Below are 16,611 nucleotides of genomic sequence, written 5' to 3' on the forward strand. Positions count from 1 at the left end.
CAGAACCACACACACACTCTTGATGACAGACTCCAAAGTGTACTGTACGGCGAGATTTTCAACCTAGATTTTAGAAATACTGAACCGACGTTCTGTACGCACACAGATAAAGGCAGATGTATGCAAAGCGCTGTACATGTGGAGGCAAACTGTACTGCTTTGAAATGATCATTCGTACATTTAAAACTGTCTCCATTAAAGATAGTCAGTATAATTCACAGTCTTGTGGGATTTCACTATTGTTTTGTGCTTTTTGCGTCACTCTTTGTTGGATGTTAAAGGGGGGGAAAAAAAAAATCCAGCCGTGAATATTCTTTCATTTTTGTACAACCAGGCTAACACCTACCAGGGTGTCATTTGGTATTTTACTGTGCTTAAAATCTCATCACTGTCATAAGGTAGTAACGCAAGTAAAGACAATTAGTCAACCAGAAAACAAAAAGAAGCCCAAAAGCATTACATTTCAGGATGCATTTTTTTTCTTTAAAGGAATAGTTTTAACATTTTGGAAAATATACTAATTTAATTTCTTGCCGAGATTTTGATGAGACGATTCGTAGCATGCCCATGGCTGTGTGGTAAATATGAAGCTACAGCGGGCCGCCAGTTAGCTTATCTTAACAAAAGGTAAACAACTCCACCCACCAGCATCTCTAAAAGGCCCCCAATTAACACCTTATATCATGTTTGTTTAATCCACACAAAAAAAACAAGTTGGAAAAAAGACAAATTTCCATGTTACAGGAGGTAACAAACAATGTCCTGACAAAGAATTAGTCCGGCACGTAAACCCCTGTAAAACCACAACTTGTCATTTTTACACTTTGGTTTTTTCTGCACTTTTGGTTTTGGTTTTTTGTGTGGATTTTCTTACCTTTGGACAGAGCCAGGCTAGCTTTTCCCCCCTGTTTCCAATCTTTATGCTAAACTAAGCTATGTGGCTGGTGGCAGCCTCATATATACTGTACAGACATGAGAGCGGTATCAATCTTCTCAGCTAAGTGAAAGCAAGAGAATGAATGACTGTATTTGCCAAAATGCCAAACTATTCCTTTAACTTCAATCATAAAATGTCTTAAACATTCATTTTGTATGCCTGCAGAAAAGGGGCCACTGTTGTCACCATCAGACTGATGGTAACAACACAAACACATTATCTGTTCACATGGCCTTTAATAATCCCTGCAGTGAAGTTCTCAGCTGCAATAAAATGGAGAGGGTCAATTATATTCCTTCAATTACAATATTTAACAAATTCCCAAACAGCGAGGAACACACAAACAGCCAGTGCAATATAGGACTGGATGGTGTTTTGAGGCCATGACGTGGTCTGGTTGGTTTACATCGACCCAAACTGTGTGGTCTGATGTGGTTATTACCATAGCTAGGTATTTTCCCGGTAAAACCACTAGTATTTTTCTAAAATTTTCCACATAACAGTAAGTTTGTGTCTTTGTGCTTTGAGAAACCGTTGAACAGGCACTTTACTAAATCATATTATATGATGTTTGTGCTTTAAATTGATTTTGGATATCAGCTTGCAGTCTGGGGGGGTAAACAGAAGACAGGACGTCACATTTTAGGCTCATTCTGCAAAGTACTTCGCTGCAAAGACACTAAAATTACTCAGGTGTAGAGGAATGTCTTTCTGTGTGCACTGTATGTAAAGAAAAAGACATTGAGAAGGGAAAGCAGAGAGAGATGAAGTGATTGGGTCTGAATCAAGACACTTTACAAGGCTCTGCGAGTCATCATGACTCTCTAGACTATTTCTGAGACGGTCACACTTAACATGCACACAAGATGGCATGTAAGAGTTTTTTCTGTAAGTTGAATGATTGAATGAATTGAAAAAGACTCCATGCAGAGGCAGGAATTCAGAGAATCAGGATAATCACTGAGGGACACACTCTGGGTTCTTGTCAGCTAACTCTTGGTCACAGCTGGGTCGAGGATATTGTACTCTGGGAAAGGTTGCGACAGTTTGATGTGCTGGAGGGAGTCCTCACCATGAGCAGATCACATACACGTCGCCCCCGCTGGAAGACAACGGAGCTGCTTCTCAATTATACACCGCAGGTAATTATACCTGCAAGTACAAGCAGACAAATGCAGATAGAGAAAGAATAAATGTCTGTGTCGGCACAGTCACAAGATGATGCAGTGAGGTAGGTTATATATCTTCTCTTACCTTCTCCTGAGTTTCTGCACTTCTCTGTCCTCCTCCTCCTTCAGCTTGGTGATGAAACTCTGCAGGACAGGCATCTCAAACTTGATATACTGCGCCACCTGGTCGAAGAGAGGAGAAATGTCACGCCAAAGCAGAAAAAAGAGACACTAATGTGAGGTAAATAAAAGGGCACCGGAGACACAGAGGTAATGCCTTTGTGTATGCACACTGTCACACAAAAGGAGTAATACATGTTCATTCATAGTCGGGAGTCATATCTCCGTATCTCTGAGTCCCCTTTAAAGCAAACGTTACAATGAATGGGGTGATTTACATCATATGTGACTTCTTCCCCCAGATCTTCTTCCATGAGGAAAACTTTGCAGACCTGCTCACATGGACCCTGCATTACTCTCAGCACCAGAGGATAGTCACTCCGCTTCAGTTTCACACGCTCTGAAACATCAACACATCCACAAAGGTGTGATTAACAGATAAAAAAAAAAAAAAAAAAAAAAAATATATATATATATATATATATATATATATATATATATATATATATATATATATATATATATATATATATATATATATATATATATATATATATATATATATATATATATAATATATATATATATAAATTTCGAGCTGAACCTGCTTTGACACCCTGGACAAACAAGAAATACTCTGAGTAACTCACACTCACCTCCACTTGCATGGACAAGGTAGAGCGCAAAATCATCTGGGCTGTTTTCAATTTTAAACTTGTTGAGGAGGACTCGTAGCACCTGAGGTGTTCTCATGCAGCTGTTGATCCGAACATTAGTCACCGAGCCATAAGCAGGAGTAAACACTGCCGTCTGAGGGGGAAAAAAAACATTAAGATGAACAAATTAATTATTTTTCTTGTTATTTGTAAATTGGTTTAAAACAAATTTGGTAACACTAATGTCCCTCTATTTAGCATTTATAGGCAGTACATAAATATCTAATATATGGTTTATAACACACTATAATGTATTTGTATATACATTATAGATATTAGTGTTTGGTAATGTATTTGTAAACAACTAAAGCTCTTCCTGCGGACGTTGATTAGAGGAGGCTGCTGTATTAATAGACAGTGAATAACAATATAGTAAAACACAGCTGTAATACTATAGAATATGTCTTCATAGAATTTTGAATTCCTGACAAATACCGTGCATTAATAAACACTCATAATGTCCTCATATCTGCTCACAACTACTTTATAGTGTATTTACAATTTATTAAATTTTATATCCTGCTAATAAATACTAAATAGGGGCACATAAAGTATAGTGTTACCACAAATATAAACAGGAAATTGCTGCCAAACCCAGCATCTGTTTAGAAGTAGCACATAAATTCTCTGAGAGTAACACAATATTACATAATTTTTCCAGACTTTCCAAGAATCCACTGACAAACACGTGGGGCTGGCATCACCTTATGGTTGTAGAAGTGTCCGTTGATGGAGAAGCGATGGCGTCGGATTCTCCTCTGGTCGCTCGGTGACCGTCTCTGGCCCCGTCTTAAGACTCCGGCATCACTCTTCGTCCTGAGGAGCTGAGTAGAGCTCTCACTGTCCTCTGTCCAATCAACATTCATTACCTTAGATTATCGGTTATTATTCAGTGTCCTCTAAAAAAGCTGACTTATCTTTAAACTATCGACTTAAATGCTGACTATTACTTCTAGAATGCCATCTTTGTGCTTGAAATCTTAAAAATAGATGTTACGCTCAAATGGTGGATATCTTAAAACTGAATTTCATACCACTGACATCATGAGAGTTAACATTTTTTCATTTCAATTAATCTAATTATACATTCAGTACATTCCTAAGTACATTCCTAAGGCTTGAAAAAAACCCTCTAAAACAAACTCTGGACAAACTAAAAATTAGGTTTTAATTCCTTGCTCATTAGAAGTTGCTATTTTGGAGATGAGTTTTCCCCCCTACATATATAAAGTTCCTATAAAAAGCAGCTGAGAGGTAATTAGAAATCTAGTCCATAGTGTTTTTTTAGAGCCATGTTAATTTGATCTCAATGAACCTAATCAAACGTTGATAAAACAACACAAATAAAACAACTGAAACAGTATTAATTGGTAATTCTGTTGTTTTTACTACGCATACTTGGGATTGATTTATGATGTTATTCACTGCATCCTTATTACAGCCAAGGGAGTAATATACAGCATGTTACCATGTTGATACTGTTGGTAAAGCCACCAACCTTCCGTCTGTTCTTCCGTCACACCGTTGTTCTCTGGTTTGCTGTCAGGTGGCGTCACTTCCACTGTGGGCGGGCTCTGCTGTGTCATCTGTTGACCATCTGTGCTGTTTGGGGAACTTTCAGAAAGAAAAAAGAGACATTTCAGGAGTAAGAGACGAAGAGACACAGTGCCAAAGCGCAAGAGCTGCTACCTGGCAAAACTGTAAAGACACAGCTGAAAATGGTTTGTAGATAAACTGTTACTACATTTAATGACATTGGCTCTATATGAAACAAAAGTGAGGGGAGTTACACTAAAGAATAGCACAGTAAGTAAAGTCAACAGTGTAAGAACAAGGACTTTAACAACATCACCACTGCAAACACTGATACAGGGGTGAGTCTCATTTCCTGCCTCGTAGCAGCATTTTGTTTTCCACTCAGACACCACATACTGTGTGTATGTCATATCCCTGCTGGTTAGTTTCAACTTGTGACAGATGTTCCTCTTTGTTGATGCACTCTGCATGTGTATGAGCTATCCTGTCACGATTTGTGAGAGTAGTTCCATTCAATATTTTAAGTAATTTTGCAATTTTCTGGACTGATGTAAACCTTGCATTATCAAAACCTGATAATCAGACCTTGTTTGTTGCCGGTAATTGCTGCTAACTGGCATCAAGCCTAAAAAAAATGATCTTTAAAGCAGCTGTGGTTAAAAAGGTGAGTTAGTTAATTCGAACTAAACATAATTTTTATTTAAGTGCTGGTGGGTGGGAGCGTGAAGGGTGGCAGGATCTGCTGTTATTAGTGTTGCTGTTGTATCATTTGTGCTTATTGGACTGGTAAATGACATGTTTTGTGTCTGTTTAAGGATTAAAAAAAAAAAAAAAAAAATCCGCGAATAAGCATCCAAGAAATTAGTCATTTAGAAAATGGGGCTTCAAGCCTAATGATACACTATGATCTGTGGTAGCTTATGGCAAAATAGAAATACTGAGCCTGAGGTGCGCGTTAAAAGGTTCACTATTGTTCATGGACCATTGCCAATTGGTATTCTATTGAGGGTTTCAACAAACTGTATTCACAGGGAATTAAATCTGCAACAATAAATAATGTCAACAAACATTAAAAAAACGCAATGACTGTATATATGCTCTCGCTGACCTACTGTGTATCACCATTTCATGTCAGCGAAGTGTAACTGGATCTGTCTGGACCTCTTACCTTTGACTGTCCAGATTACAACCTGAGTGCCAGGACGTAGAGGAAGGGGGCGGTCGGATGCGCTCGTGGTCATCCTGCATTTGAAGCCTGATTGGTCGCCGCAGGCCCCAGAAGATATTCAGTAAGCCCTCGATGATCAGCTCCCCCTCTTCCTGTGGGGAGAGAGAGGAGAGGAGCTGAGATCAGTGCACGCGCACGCACACACACGCACACGCGCACACACACACACACACACACACACACACACACACACACACACACACACACACACACACACACACACACACACACACACACACACACACACACACACACACACACACAACTGACAGTTATTACCCCTTTGGGCTGCAGTGTTTAATGGGTAGGGTATATTAAATTGCAAATGACTGAGAGCTAAAGTGAAAAGGGCGCCAGGGAGACAGACAAACAATGGTGAAGAGTGGAGTCATTCAGGTGCGAGCGCGCGCGCGCGCACACACGCACACACACACACGGTTGTAAATACTCACTTCTCTGTGTCTGAGCTGTAGATTTTGTCCTTCATAGTAGAGGTTGTATGTCTTCAGATGGGAGAGGATTGTTGCCCTGGAGACAGAGATGTTGAATCACTGAGGAGGAAATGCAGTTTAAAGGAGCTTGCTGCTGATTTTTGCCCACTAATTACAAGTCATGTATATTTCAGATTACTGCTGACCATTTTCCAAAGCAAATGAGGCGTTGTTAAACTGATTTCCTGCTATCCAGGCAGCATTTGAAATTAATCAATTTTAGTACGGTTTGAAAATCAACTTATAGAGACTGAAATATGCATGACAAAGGTAATTCTGTTTCTGCTGCAGTTTGAACAATATGTGCTTTTGAGTGACTGTGTTTTGGTGTGTATATTTTCAGTGTGTATTATCAAATGCATGTTGGAAACTAAACATCACAAACTTAGCTCCCACATAGCTAAAGGTGGCTTTTACACTCAAAATATGCTAGTATATATTTATATCCTTGTCACAATGTTCATTTAGGGCTAGGCAATAGTGCTGACATCATAAGCACACTATTTGTAAAGAAGTTTTCTGATATCGTTATACAGTATGTATCTTCTGTATGTATGTCTGCAGGTGCAAAAATTCTTCTATACCAGTGAACATCCAGGAAATGGACATTGAGATGGGGAAGTACCTGGGTGTTCAACTGAGTAATAAACTGGATTGGTTTGACAATATAAATGCACTATACTGTATAAGAAAAGCCAGAGCAGACTCTTATCTGCTGAGGAGCCTCAGGTCTTTTGGAGTGCAGGGGGCACTCCTGAGGACGCTTATTGACTCTAGGGAGTGTTCTGCTGGGGCAGCAGCATCTCTACTGCCGACAGAAAGAGACATAACAGACTGGTTAAGAAGGCAAGTTCTGTTCTGGGCTTGCCCCCTCGACCCAGTAGAGGTGTTGGGAGAAAGGAGAATGATGGCTAAGCTAGCCTCCCTGATGTTAGTTGAGAGGGCTGTTTTTTTTTTTCAAATATAATAACATCATGTTATCACAATATGATCTGGCTAAAAGTTGATAAATGGTGCTAGAGGTTTATCATCCGGCCCTGTTGCCACTTGTTTGCAACTCGGGTCTGATTTTCTAACAACCTAGCTTGTGAATGCACAACTGTTTTGGCAGCCAACTCATACATTTTTAGATGTCGGTGCAAACAACAAGCAATTGAACGCACCATTAATGTGTTTTTTCAGCCCCTTCTCTTACCTGCATTACCATGTAAAGATATTAAAACTGTGACAAAAAATATTAAATTGGCTAAGTGTTCACTGTGACCATGATTGTTGTGTATTTTACATTACATATGTTACATAACATACAACCAGCAATTTTCAAGCCCCTGTAGTTGTTTTTTAATACTCTACTGAGCATGACAAATGATTAATGAATTTTAAAATTTGTATGAGAAGGTAGAGGTCCTTGTGTAAAATAAAAAACAAAGAGTACCAGCACACTAGATTCACAGTTCCCTCGTGTGCTCAATTCTGAACTGGTACCTTATCCCTGGCAGGTAGGTATGCAGATAAAAAAAGCATTTCTAACGACCAGCATTTGTGTTTTTTATGATCTTAGTATTGTTGGGGAAGAATTTTGCTTGGTGCTTCATTGCCGCCTATACAGAAAACTAAGGAGGCCGTTATTTAAAAAAACAATGGTTAAAAGAATCTTGATTTGTTTGCCTGTCCGAAGGTAATATGTTGATTTAGCTTTTTAATAAGGGATTTTTAGAAAATGCATGACATAAGAGAGACAACACCTCTTTTCTAAACATACTGTAATTACTGTGTGAAGCTTTCACAGTGAGATTTAACAATATTGCGAAAAATTATTTACGTTAGTTTTTTTTAGGTCTTCATTATACCCTAAGCATAAGACAATGGCATAAGGCCATCTTACTCTGGCCCATCATTTCTAACCAGTGCTAGCCCAGTCTGTTGCAACATAGAAGTAGCATAATAAAACTTGAGAAACCTAAAGACACAATCCAAAAATATATGACATAGGTAGCCCGAGTATTAAAACTGAACTCTGCTATCACTCTCAAACTGAGGGACTGATATTGATACGGATAGTCATGTTAAATTATAACTCAGTCTGAGTTATTAGACTTTTGTGATGCTGCTGGAGGTTTATTTCTACCAGTAAAACTAAAAACTACTGTAAACTAATGATATTTCAAAAGACATTATGCATTACAATCAACATAAATTGATACTAATTTAAATAATATTGTACAATACATATAATGTACAATAAAACAGACTGCTTTATGACAGTTTTGCAAATGTCTTGTGTGTGAACATGCAGTGTGAACTGCAGAAAATTACTGTTTGAAATGACTTTTAGTCTGCACTTTACGAGCTCACTGTGTCTGACATCCTCAGTAAAACGATGTTGATGATGGACCTGCAGCTCTGTGGCTGTTTCTAAAACTGAACTTTAGAAGCTCTAAATACAAGAAATAGCCTGTCTAACTATTTATTCAGCCAACAGTAATAGTGTACTTATTGTGCAAATAATTTTAAATTTTAAAATTACAGATAAAAACAATGCTTTAATTTCAGGCTTTGTGAGGGCTCTCCACCATGTTGGGTCCCTGGTAACTTAGTTCCACTAATCCCCCGCAACGACGCCCCCGCAAGTACATAGATACTACATACTTAAATCAAGTGCTGAATCAATAAATCAATAAATGTATGTATGCTTGGTAAATAGTATGCAGTGAAGTAATAATTGTGAATAATTAACAGGCTGTAACCCGTAAAACCACCAGTGTGGTGATTTAACATCCATTTTTCACACTCTAAATCTTTTTAAAGGTGCTATATGTACGTTTTTGCTATCAGTACAAAGCCGACGTTAGCATTAACAGCTGTTTACTTACCAAGAGTTCCAGCCGTCATTGCGTTCACAAGAGGTTAGAATAAGCCCTCTGGGCAGCGCTATTTCTTAATCCTCTCATGTTGGACTGAGGGCAGACTGGACGCTACAGTGACTCACTATTGCAAAGTGGTATTACGAGATGGGATCGGCCGAGTCTATCTGGTTAGCATGCTAACTTCAGTAAAAGAAAAGAAGTGAGAAATAGAAGCAAAACAAGAGTTAACATTGGCATTTCTTTCCAACGCTGGAGACAGCTCTTGGCGAGTAAAGGAATGAAGTTTGATGCTGACCTCACAACGCTGGTAAGTAAAGACTGGTAAGTAAACAGCTGTTAATGCTATTGTTGGCTATGTAGCTATAGCAAAAACTTACATATAGGACCTTTAAACATGTAGCTGGTATTGTTTTCACCTTGTGAGTCTGTGGGTGTCATCATTGCGAAATGTGCTCCTGGAGACACCTACTGTTGCAGGAACTACCACAGAGGAGGAATTGAGTATTGTGGCAGGTGGACAAATTTTGTCAACGCAATAGTGTTGAAACTGTGCAAGATACAGTCACGAAACTTTACAGGAGTGTAGTTGAGATCAAAATGAAGGCCTAGAACCAATGTTAGTGCGGTCTGACCCATGAGTACTGAGCACTCCTGTAATAATGTAGTGATGACTACTGAGTGCTCATGAGTCAAAACATCAACATGTTGACGAGTGTTGCGGCAAATGAGATCCCATCGCAAGATGGTGTCCATTTTTTTTTTTTTTTTTTTTTACACAAGTGAGACTGTTTGACACGAGTTTATCATTTATTTCATATGCATATACAGGCATTTGTAAATGTGTATATGTCTTCATGTGATAAACTGCGTGGTATTTAATCCTTACTTGCTGATGAACTTGTTTTCTCCAATCTGAACCCCGTCCTGTGTATCATCCATTTTCAGTAAGCATGAGAGGAGCTGAGAGACAAAGAAGCAAAACAGAGTTAATAATTTTCATCCATCTGATTCAGTCTCATGACTCCTCATGACCAGCAGCGAGAACAGACACGAAGACGGCAGAATGGAAAGGAGGAGAGTGACTGCAGGAAGAGGAGGAGGAGGTAAAGCTCCAGACAGCAAACAATAACAGCAGATCATATCTACTTTCCCGTCAACTACATTTCCTTCAAGATGCAGACAAACTGACAGTTGTACCACCACTATAGTATGTCTCTCTACAAAAGCAAAACATTTGTTGTGTGATGGATTAAGACAGCTGCTCTCCATGCTCTCCCTCCTCTTGCCTACAATGTATTTTCTCTTTCCTGTCACCCTTTTAATTCTGTCTTGATGTCTTTCTCTCTCTTTTACACATAAACACTTCAAAACACATACACGTACACACACATGCAGCTGTTTTAAATGGCACTCTGCCATCACCCAGCAGAGTTTTCCTTCCCCCTTTGCTAAAGAGTGTGTGTGTGTATTTGTCTTTGTGTATCTACAGAGGAGGCAGAACAGAAGCCTCCGGAAGGAGATAAACAGGTGCAGGACACATGGGCCACCTGCTGCACCAAATTATTTCAGCTTCTTAAACATTTATATCTGAACATGCTACTGGCAAAACACACTATATACATTTATCTGCCATATTTGCATCCATACATACAATACATGCAGTCTCTCCACTTGTCATATAGGTGAAGACAAGAATTGAAGACATTTAACGACTCATCCAAGATGATTCATCTCAAACACTTGCAACACAAATCTGGACATTTTACTCCCTGGGTTACTGAAATTAATGTTCTTTTCTTTTTTGTATTCATTGCTTTCAATTACAAACACATGCAACAGTGGACGTTTTAAGACATCCATACCAATGTGTTTGCAAGTTCTTTTCCTTAACTACAAATAATAAAGAATTATTGTGGACCATTTTTGAATACAGGCTATGCATTTTTGGATTCTTTATGGCTGTATGGATGGCAGTGTTGGTCGGCTGTTACACGACTTTAATCCAGAGTGAATTATCTCTACAACTATTTGATGGATTGATATGAATTTTTGCGAAGACATTTATGGTCTGTAGAGGATGAATCCTACTGATTTTAGTGATCCCCTGACTTATCTCTTAGCACCACCATGAGGTTCACATTTCTGTGGCTTTAACCAAATGTCTTGACAGCTTTTTGATGGATTGCTATGAAATTTGGTACAGACATCCTAGGTGAACTGAGGATGAATCTTAATTACACCGATGATTCCCTGCCGACATGATGTTCACATTTGTGGTTATAGGTTAAATGTCTAGGGCTGCAACTAATTATTATTTTAATTATCAACTAGTTATTTTCATACTGTATCAAAATCAAGTGGCAGACTTTTGAAACTTGTTTATGTTATGTAATCAATCACAGTGAACATCAAGTCTGCATTAATTTTTCATGTGATATTATTTTTAAGCATGGATTTCATTGCCTCAAAAAGGAATAACTTCGAAGAGTCAGCGCAAGCAATTTCAATTGATTTTCATGTCGTATGGAAATAAAATGGAAACGGAAATCAACGGTTGCTTGGAACAGTAGACAAAATATACACATTACTAAGACACAGTAGCATAAGGTACATGAAATTTGTGGTTAATAGGCAAAACCTGCAAAACCACTGGTGTTGATATTTAAGTTGAAAACCCTCTCTCAAAAATCAGGGTGTCAGTTAAATTTTCCATATCACTCTAATAACGCAGTCAGTGCGTCCATAACACAGCAACTAACAGAATATTAATATTAAAAGTCAGCGAGACATAGCTTCCAAATAGGTATAGTGTAACTGTCTGTTACAAGACTACAAGTGATCTTACCGTAGTGAAGACTTTGTGATCTTGTTGAGTAACCAAAAAGAGGTAGCTGCAGATGTGGAGAGAGAGAGAGAGAGAGAGAGAGAAAGATTAAACAGGTAGACTCAGTATGTATCCTCAGGTATTGGCAGTTTTTTTCACTTAGGTGTCGATTTCAAACGGCCCACGGGGTCTTTTTTCTTGTGAGCGTGACAGCGAACAGATGGGGAAGAGTGGGGGCGTTTAAGGGAAGTGCTCCTCTTCCGTTAAATCACTTCCTCGTTTACTCAGTCAGTCACACAGGAAACTGACACTAGCCCTTACACAGCCCAAAACTTCCTCAATTCAAGCAGCATGGATGACTTGTCATGCACACCCAAACATGGGGTGGTACGGGGAGAAAATCTGATAAGACCCACACATAAATTGCCTAATGCGATCATCACAGTTCCGTCAGACACGCTAACTGTTTAGTGTAAACAAAGTTATTCACAATCGGACAAGCAGAGTAATGTAGCAGCTTTAAACACACTGTGCTGATAAATAACCTTAGGCTTTCAATCTCTGAAACAAATGTGCTCAGTTATTGTGAGAAAATTAAATATTAAACACCAATCAGCCCAGCCCCCTGCCAAGCTCTATCAATATTTAAGCACTTATATTAGCCCTGTCAGGCGCTCAAAAGCCACCACTGACCTACACAATAAGATTCATTAGTTGTTAATAATGCAGTCGTGGTCAAGGGCAGCCAAGCTCATAGACTCATTAACAGGTGATTCCAGTAGTGTGAGACAGACATGTCTGACGCCTGTCAAACCGAGACAATGTTGTAATTTTCTGGCAAGTCAACGTGAACTTTAAGTCACGAAACTAAATTGTCATCTAATAACAAAAATTGATCTTCCCTGATGTTTCCTCAGGCTCCTAAAACAAAGATCTAGTCAGACATTTAACCTTTAAAGCTATCGTTCACTGTTGTAATAAAAATGTGTACGCTGTTTAGTGTTTGCCGGCTGTAGAAAAAAAATAGACTTGTTTAGGCTTTTTAAGTCTGTATATTCGTCTGTTTCCAAAGACATTTTTGATGGTTTTCTTCAGATCAAGACCTCAGAGTTATTTCAAACCACATGGTACAACTTGGAGATATTTCAGTGCAATATTGATGTTGTTATATGATACTAGATATTGTCTACTGTTTGTGTTTATTGTAATGCTGTGACAAAGCCTCTGTCCCTGGCTGTAAAGGCTAGATTCCTTTAAGTATTACTTTACAGTTAGTAGGACTGGATATGTTTTGAAACCATTCAATACTAGTGCCAGTATGATACCAAAATGATTTTTTCAATACCTTTCTGTAAGTATGTATGAAAATGTATGAACAAACGCATCAATAACAAAGGATAGAAAAATTTTCAAATGCTGTCCAAATACAATCACCTATACAAGAACTTTAAATAAATAAAGTTTTTTCTAAATAAAAACATGGACAAAATATGAGTTAAATCAGGAACTATCCTATAAAAGAATTAGCAAACAAGATGAATCTGGTAAGACATTTGATGCCAAATTTGATACTCTACGATTAGGGCTGTAACTGATTATTTTCATTATTGATTAATCTGTTCATTTTTATTTGATTCTGTCTGTAAAAATACAGAAAATATTGATCCAGAGTGAATTAATGCAGAATGAAACGTCCATCACAGTTTCCTAAAGTTGAAGCTGACTTCTTCAGGTGACTTCTTCAGATGTCTTGTTTTGTCCAACCAACAGCCCAAAGCCCAAAATTATCCAATTTACTATGATGTGTGTGGTAATCTGCAACTTTACTCTTTGAGAACCTGCAGCCATCTAATGTTTGGCATTTGTACATGAAAAATGACTTAAATGATTAGTTGATTTTAAAATAGTTGCAGATTGATTTTCTTTAGATTGGCTTATTTAATTGACTAATCGATGCGGCTCTAGAGCTTATAATATTGTATAAATCAACCTGACATTTAACCAAAAAGGTTCCAAATCAGTGATAGTTGTTTGTTACAACTAGGGGTCCATGTCTCAGTGCAAATTATCCGTATAATATTTAGACTCCAGAAAGCTGGGTCTGCTTTTTATTTTGAAGGCAACAGCAGCATATAAATGCAGCCAGACTGACCCATAGCTGACCCAACCCTGTTTCAGATCAAGGAGTTCTTCTCTGTACTGGACAACAGACAAATGTAGACCCCTCAGACTCCCTGAATTCCCCTGTGCCTCATTACAAGGTCAGCCAATCCTCAGCCTCCATCTTCCCCTCTTTCTCTGTATCTTCATGTCTCATTTGCATTCATCTGCTTAGTTGTTTTGCACCACAGTAACTCAGTTTATTAATAGCCGTCCAATTTTTGTGATGAGGAAATTCTTTCCTCTCTGCTGTCTCGACTGTTTTTCCCATTCAGCTTTCTTCTCTGTCTCCTTCATTCCCCCTTGTGAGGCCATCCACCATGCTATTAAAACTCATGACCACAACTTCCTGACTTTTCTCCCCCCACTATCTCTCTTTCATTGACACACATGCACGCTTGTTGCCTGCCCTCTTCCCCTGTTGCCTCTGAGCCTCCTCTGTCAACGTCTTTGGCCAAAATGGACGATGAATACCCTTAAACCTCCTCTCCTCCTCCTGTCCGCTTTCAAACCCACCACCACCCCTGCCTTCTGCCTCCACATTAGTACTGCTCTGCCTCACTATTGTCACCATTGTCATAGCAACACCAAAAACATCTGAGCTCCAGCAACTATCCCACAACACTGTGCCAAAAATAGTGTATGTGTTTGTCTCTCCTGCTCCCTGTTAAGCATTTTGAGGTTGTCAAATATTTTGCCAGGCTCAATTTAAATCTAAATATGGCTTCCAGATTCTCCAGATCAGGCTGATACTATTCTCGCCCCTTGTCTGTGCACTTATTTGAAACTATTTTGATAATCAATTAATCGCTGAAGTTTCTTTTAAAGCAAGAATGGTATGGTTCCAGCTTTTTAAATATGAATATTATCTGGTATATATTATATTATATTGGTCTTCTAAGATGGCAAACCGAATATCTTTGGGTTTTAGACTGTTCGGTTGGACAAAGCATTTTAAGATGTCACAATGGGTCTGGGAATCTACAATAGGCATTTTTGAAAAATCTTTTATTAAAGAATAAGAGTACACTCAAGTTGCTAGATTATTAGGTCTGCTTACCTAAAACTAATGCAGTCTAACACCCCTGCAGAAAACCCTACCTTCATTAAGGTTACAATATTTGGTATATGATTTAGAGTTGTTGATTCAACTTTATGATCATTTTGGACGTTTCAGCTTGTAGTGCTGTTGAATTGTATTATTGGTAGTTCTTTGCCTACACCATTTATATCAATGCCGGTAGACTAAGTATTAGAAACATCTCCGCAAAATCCATCCACACATTTTGGAAAATAGTTTCAACAAAAACCTAACATTATGACCTTCATAAACACAGGGGGCTGTTCTATTTAACTGCATTACTTTCAGCTGAGTACAGCAGATAAACTGGCAACTGAGTGTACATTGCAGGCCAAAACATTAGGTATTCAGTTTTTGGCAGAGGGTCTGTCCTAAAGCACTCTGTCTGTCTAGCCAGCCTTATGTGTGCTGAAAGGAATCTTAACAACCTATTGCTTGTTATGTAACCTGTTTTACTAAAACATAGCAACGCACACTCCCTGATACCAACCTAATGTGATAAGATACCGATTATCTCTCATTTCTGCTCAAGATTTAGGCAGGACCATCATATATCGTGCTATGGAGCATGCCTATTATATTCACTGCATCTGAATTAAATACACTGCATATGCTTAATATCCGAGATTTTTAGTCTATATGGATGTCGGCGATTCTGCGTTTTATGTTGTCAAAACATTTTTAAGTCCTCTTTTTGTACAGTCACGCTACCAAACTACACCCAGTCCACATCGCCACATCAACCCACAGACATCATCCTGATCAGCCTACTTAGCTACACCGACGCTTCTGTCTGATTCCTGCCGACTTTTGGAGCTCCTCTCTCGCCTCGCCAAAAACCCGGGGGACGCAGGCTCTCCGGTTCTCCTCTTCCACCTCTTCCACCTCCTCCAACCCCCTCACTCTTTCCCCTTATTTTCCCCTCACTGTCCGTTCCCGGCAAACTCCTCGGTCAACTCGCTCGCTCTCCAGCCGTTGGAAACAATCACTTGGGCGCGTGCATCCACCACGAGCTGGGAGTAGGAGGAGTAGGAGGAGGAGGAGGAGGAGAGCGCGAGAGGTCCATCTGTTGTGGCGGAGCTCGCGCATGAGCTCGCGGCACAGCAACCTCGAGGGGGGGGGGGGACAGTTCCGGAGCCAATCAGAGAGCGACCCTGACGCCCCTTTGTTCGCGCTGAATGAAAACATGAAAACAATGGGAGAGCCGGTGAAAAATCATTCAGTCGTTATGGTTCAATGGAGACCCGAATGCACTGGAAGTGCTAGTTAAGAATGAAACTACAACAGATTTTTAAAGGTCCTATGTCAAACTCGTCGACCCATTTACAACTTGAGATTTTAGTTTATCATGTAGTATGGAAGCCAAGTCACGCCTGGAGAAGACCAAAAAAATATATATTTTACGGTCACATATTTTCCAGCTAATTTCCTGGAAACTTTGATCATAATTTTTTTAAAATTAGCTGGTATTTAGCTGTTCTT

General features: G+C 39.0%; 1 protein-coding gene and 1 long non-coding RNA gene across 2 annotated transcripts; one reads left to right on the forward strand and one right to left on the reverse strand.

The window, feature by feature from the left end:
- Window positions 1-900: 900 nt before the first annotated feature.
- Window positions 901-16,014, reverse strand: rassf2b (Ras association domain family member 2b). The gene is made up of 11 exons (XM_040156017.1): window positions 15,901-16,014; window positions 11,910-11,955; window positions 9,951-10,024; window positions 6,159-6,234; window positions 5,647-5,798; window positions 4,441-4,556; window positions 3,647-3,789; window positions 2,883-3,036; window positions 2,505-2,626; window positions 2,192-2,289; window positions 901-2,089 (listed from the first exon to the last, which is right to left on the reverse strand). Exons 3-11 carry the CDS (start codon window positions 10,001-10,003, stop codon window positions 2,020-2,022), a joined length of 984 nt encoding a protein of 327 aa, XP_040011951.1. The 5' UTR covers window positions 10,004-10,024; window positions 11,910-11,955; window positions 15,901-16,014; the 3' UTR covers window positions 901-2,019.
- On the forward strand, window positions 4,591-10,157 carry LOC120805622. The gene is made up of 3 exons (XR_005709577.1): window positions 4,591-4,663; window positions 5,661-5,767; window positions 10,010-10,157. It is a non-coding gene; the product is annotated as an uncharacterized LOC120805622 (long non-coding RNA).
- Window positions 16,015-16,611: the final 597 nt, after the last annotated feature.

This window comes from Xiphias gladius, chromosome 19 (genome assembly GCF_016859285.1).
Source record: "Xiphias gladius isolate SHS-SW01 ecotype Sanya breed wild chromosome 19, ASM1685928v1, whole genome shotgun sequence".
NCBI lineage: Eukaryota > Metazoa > Chordata > Actinopteri > Istiophoriformes > Xiphiidae > Xiphias > Xiphias gladius.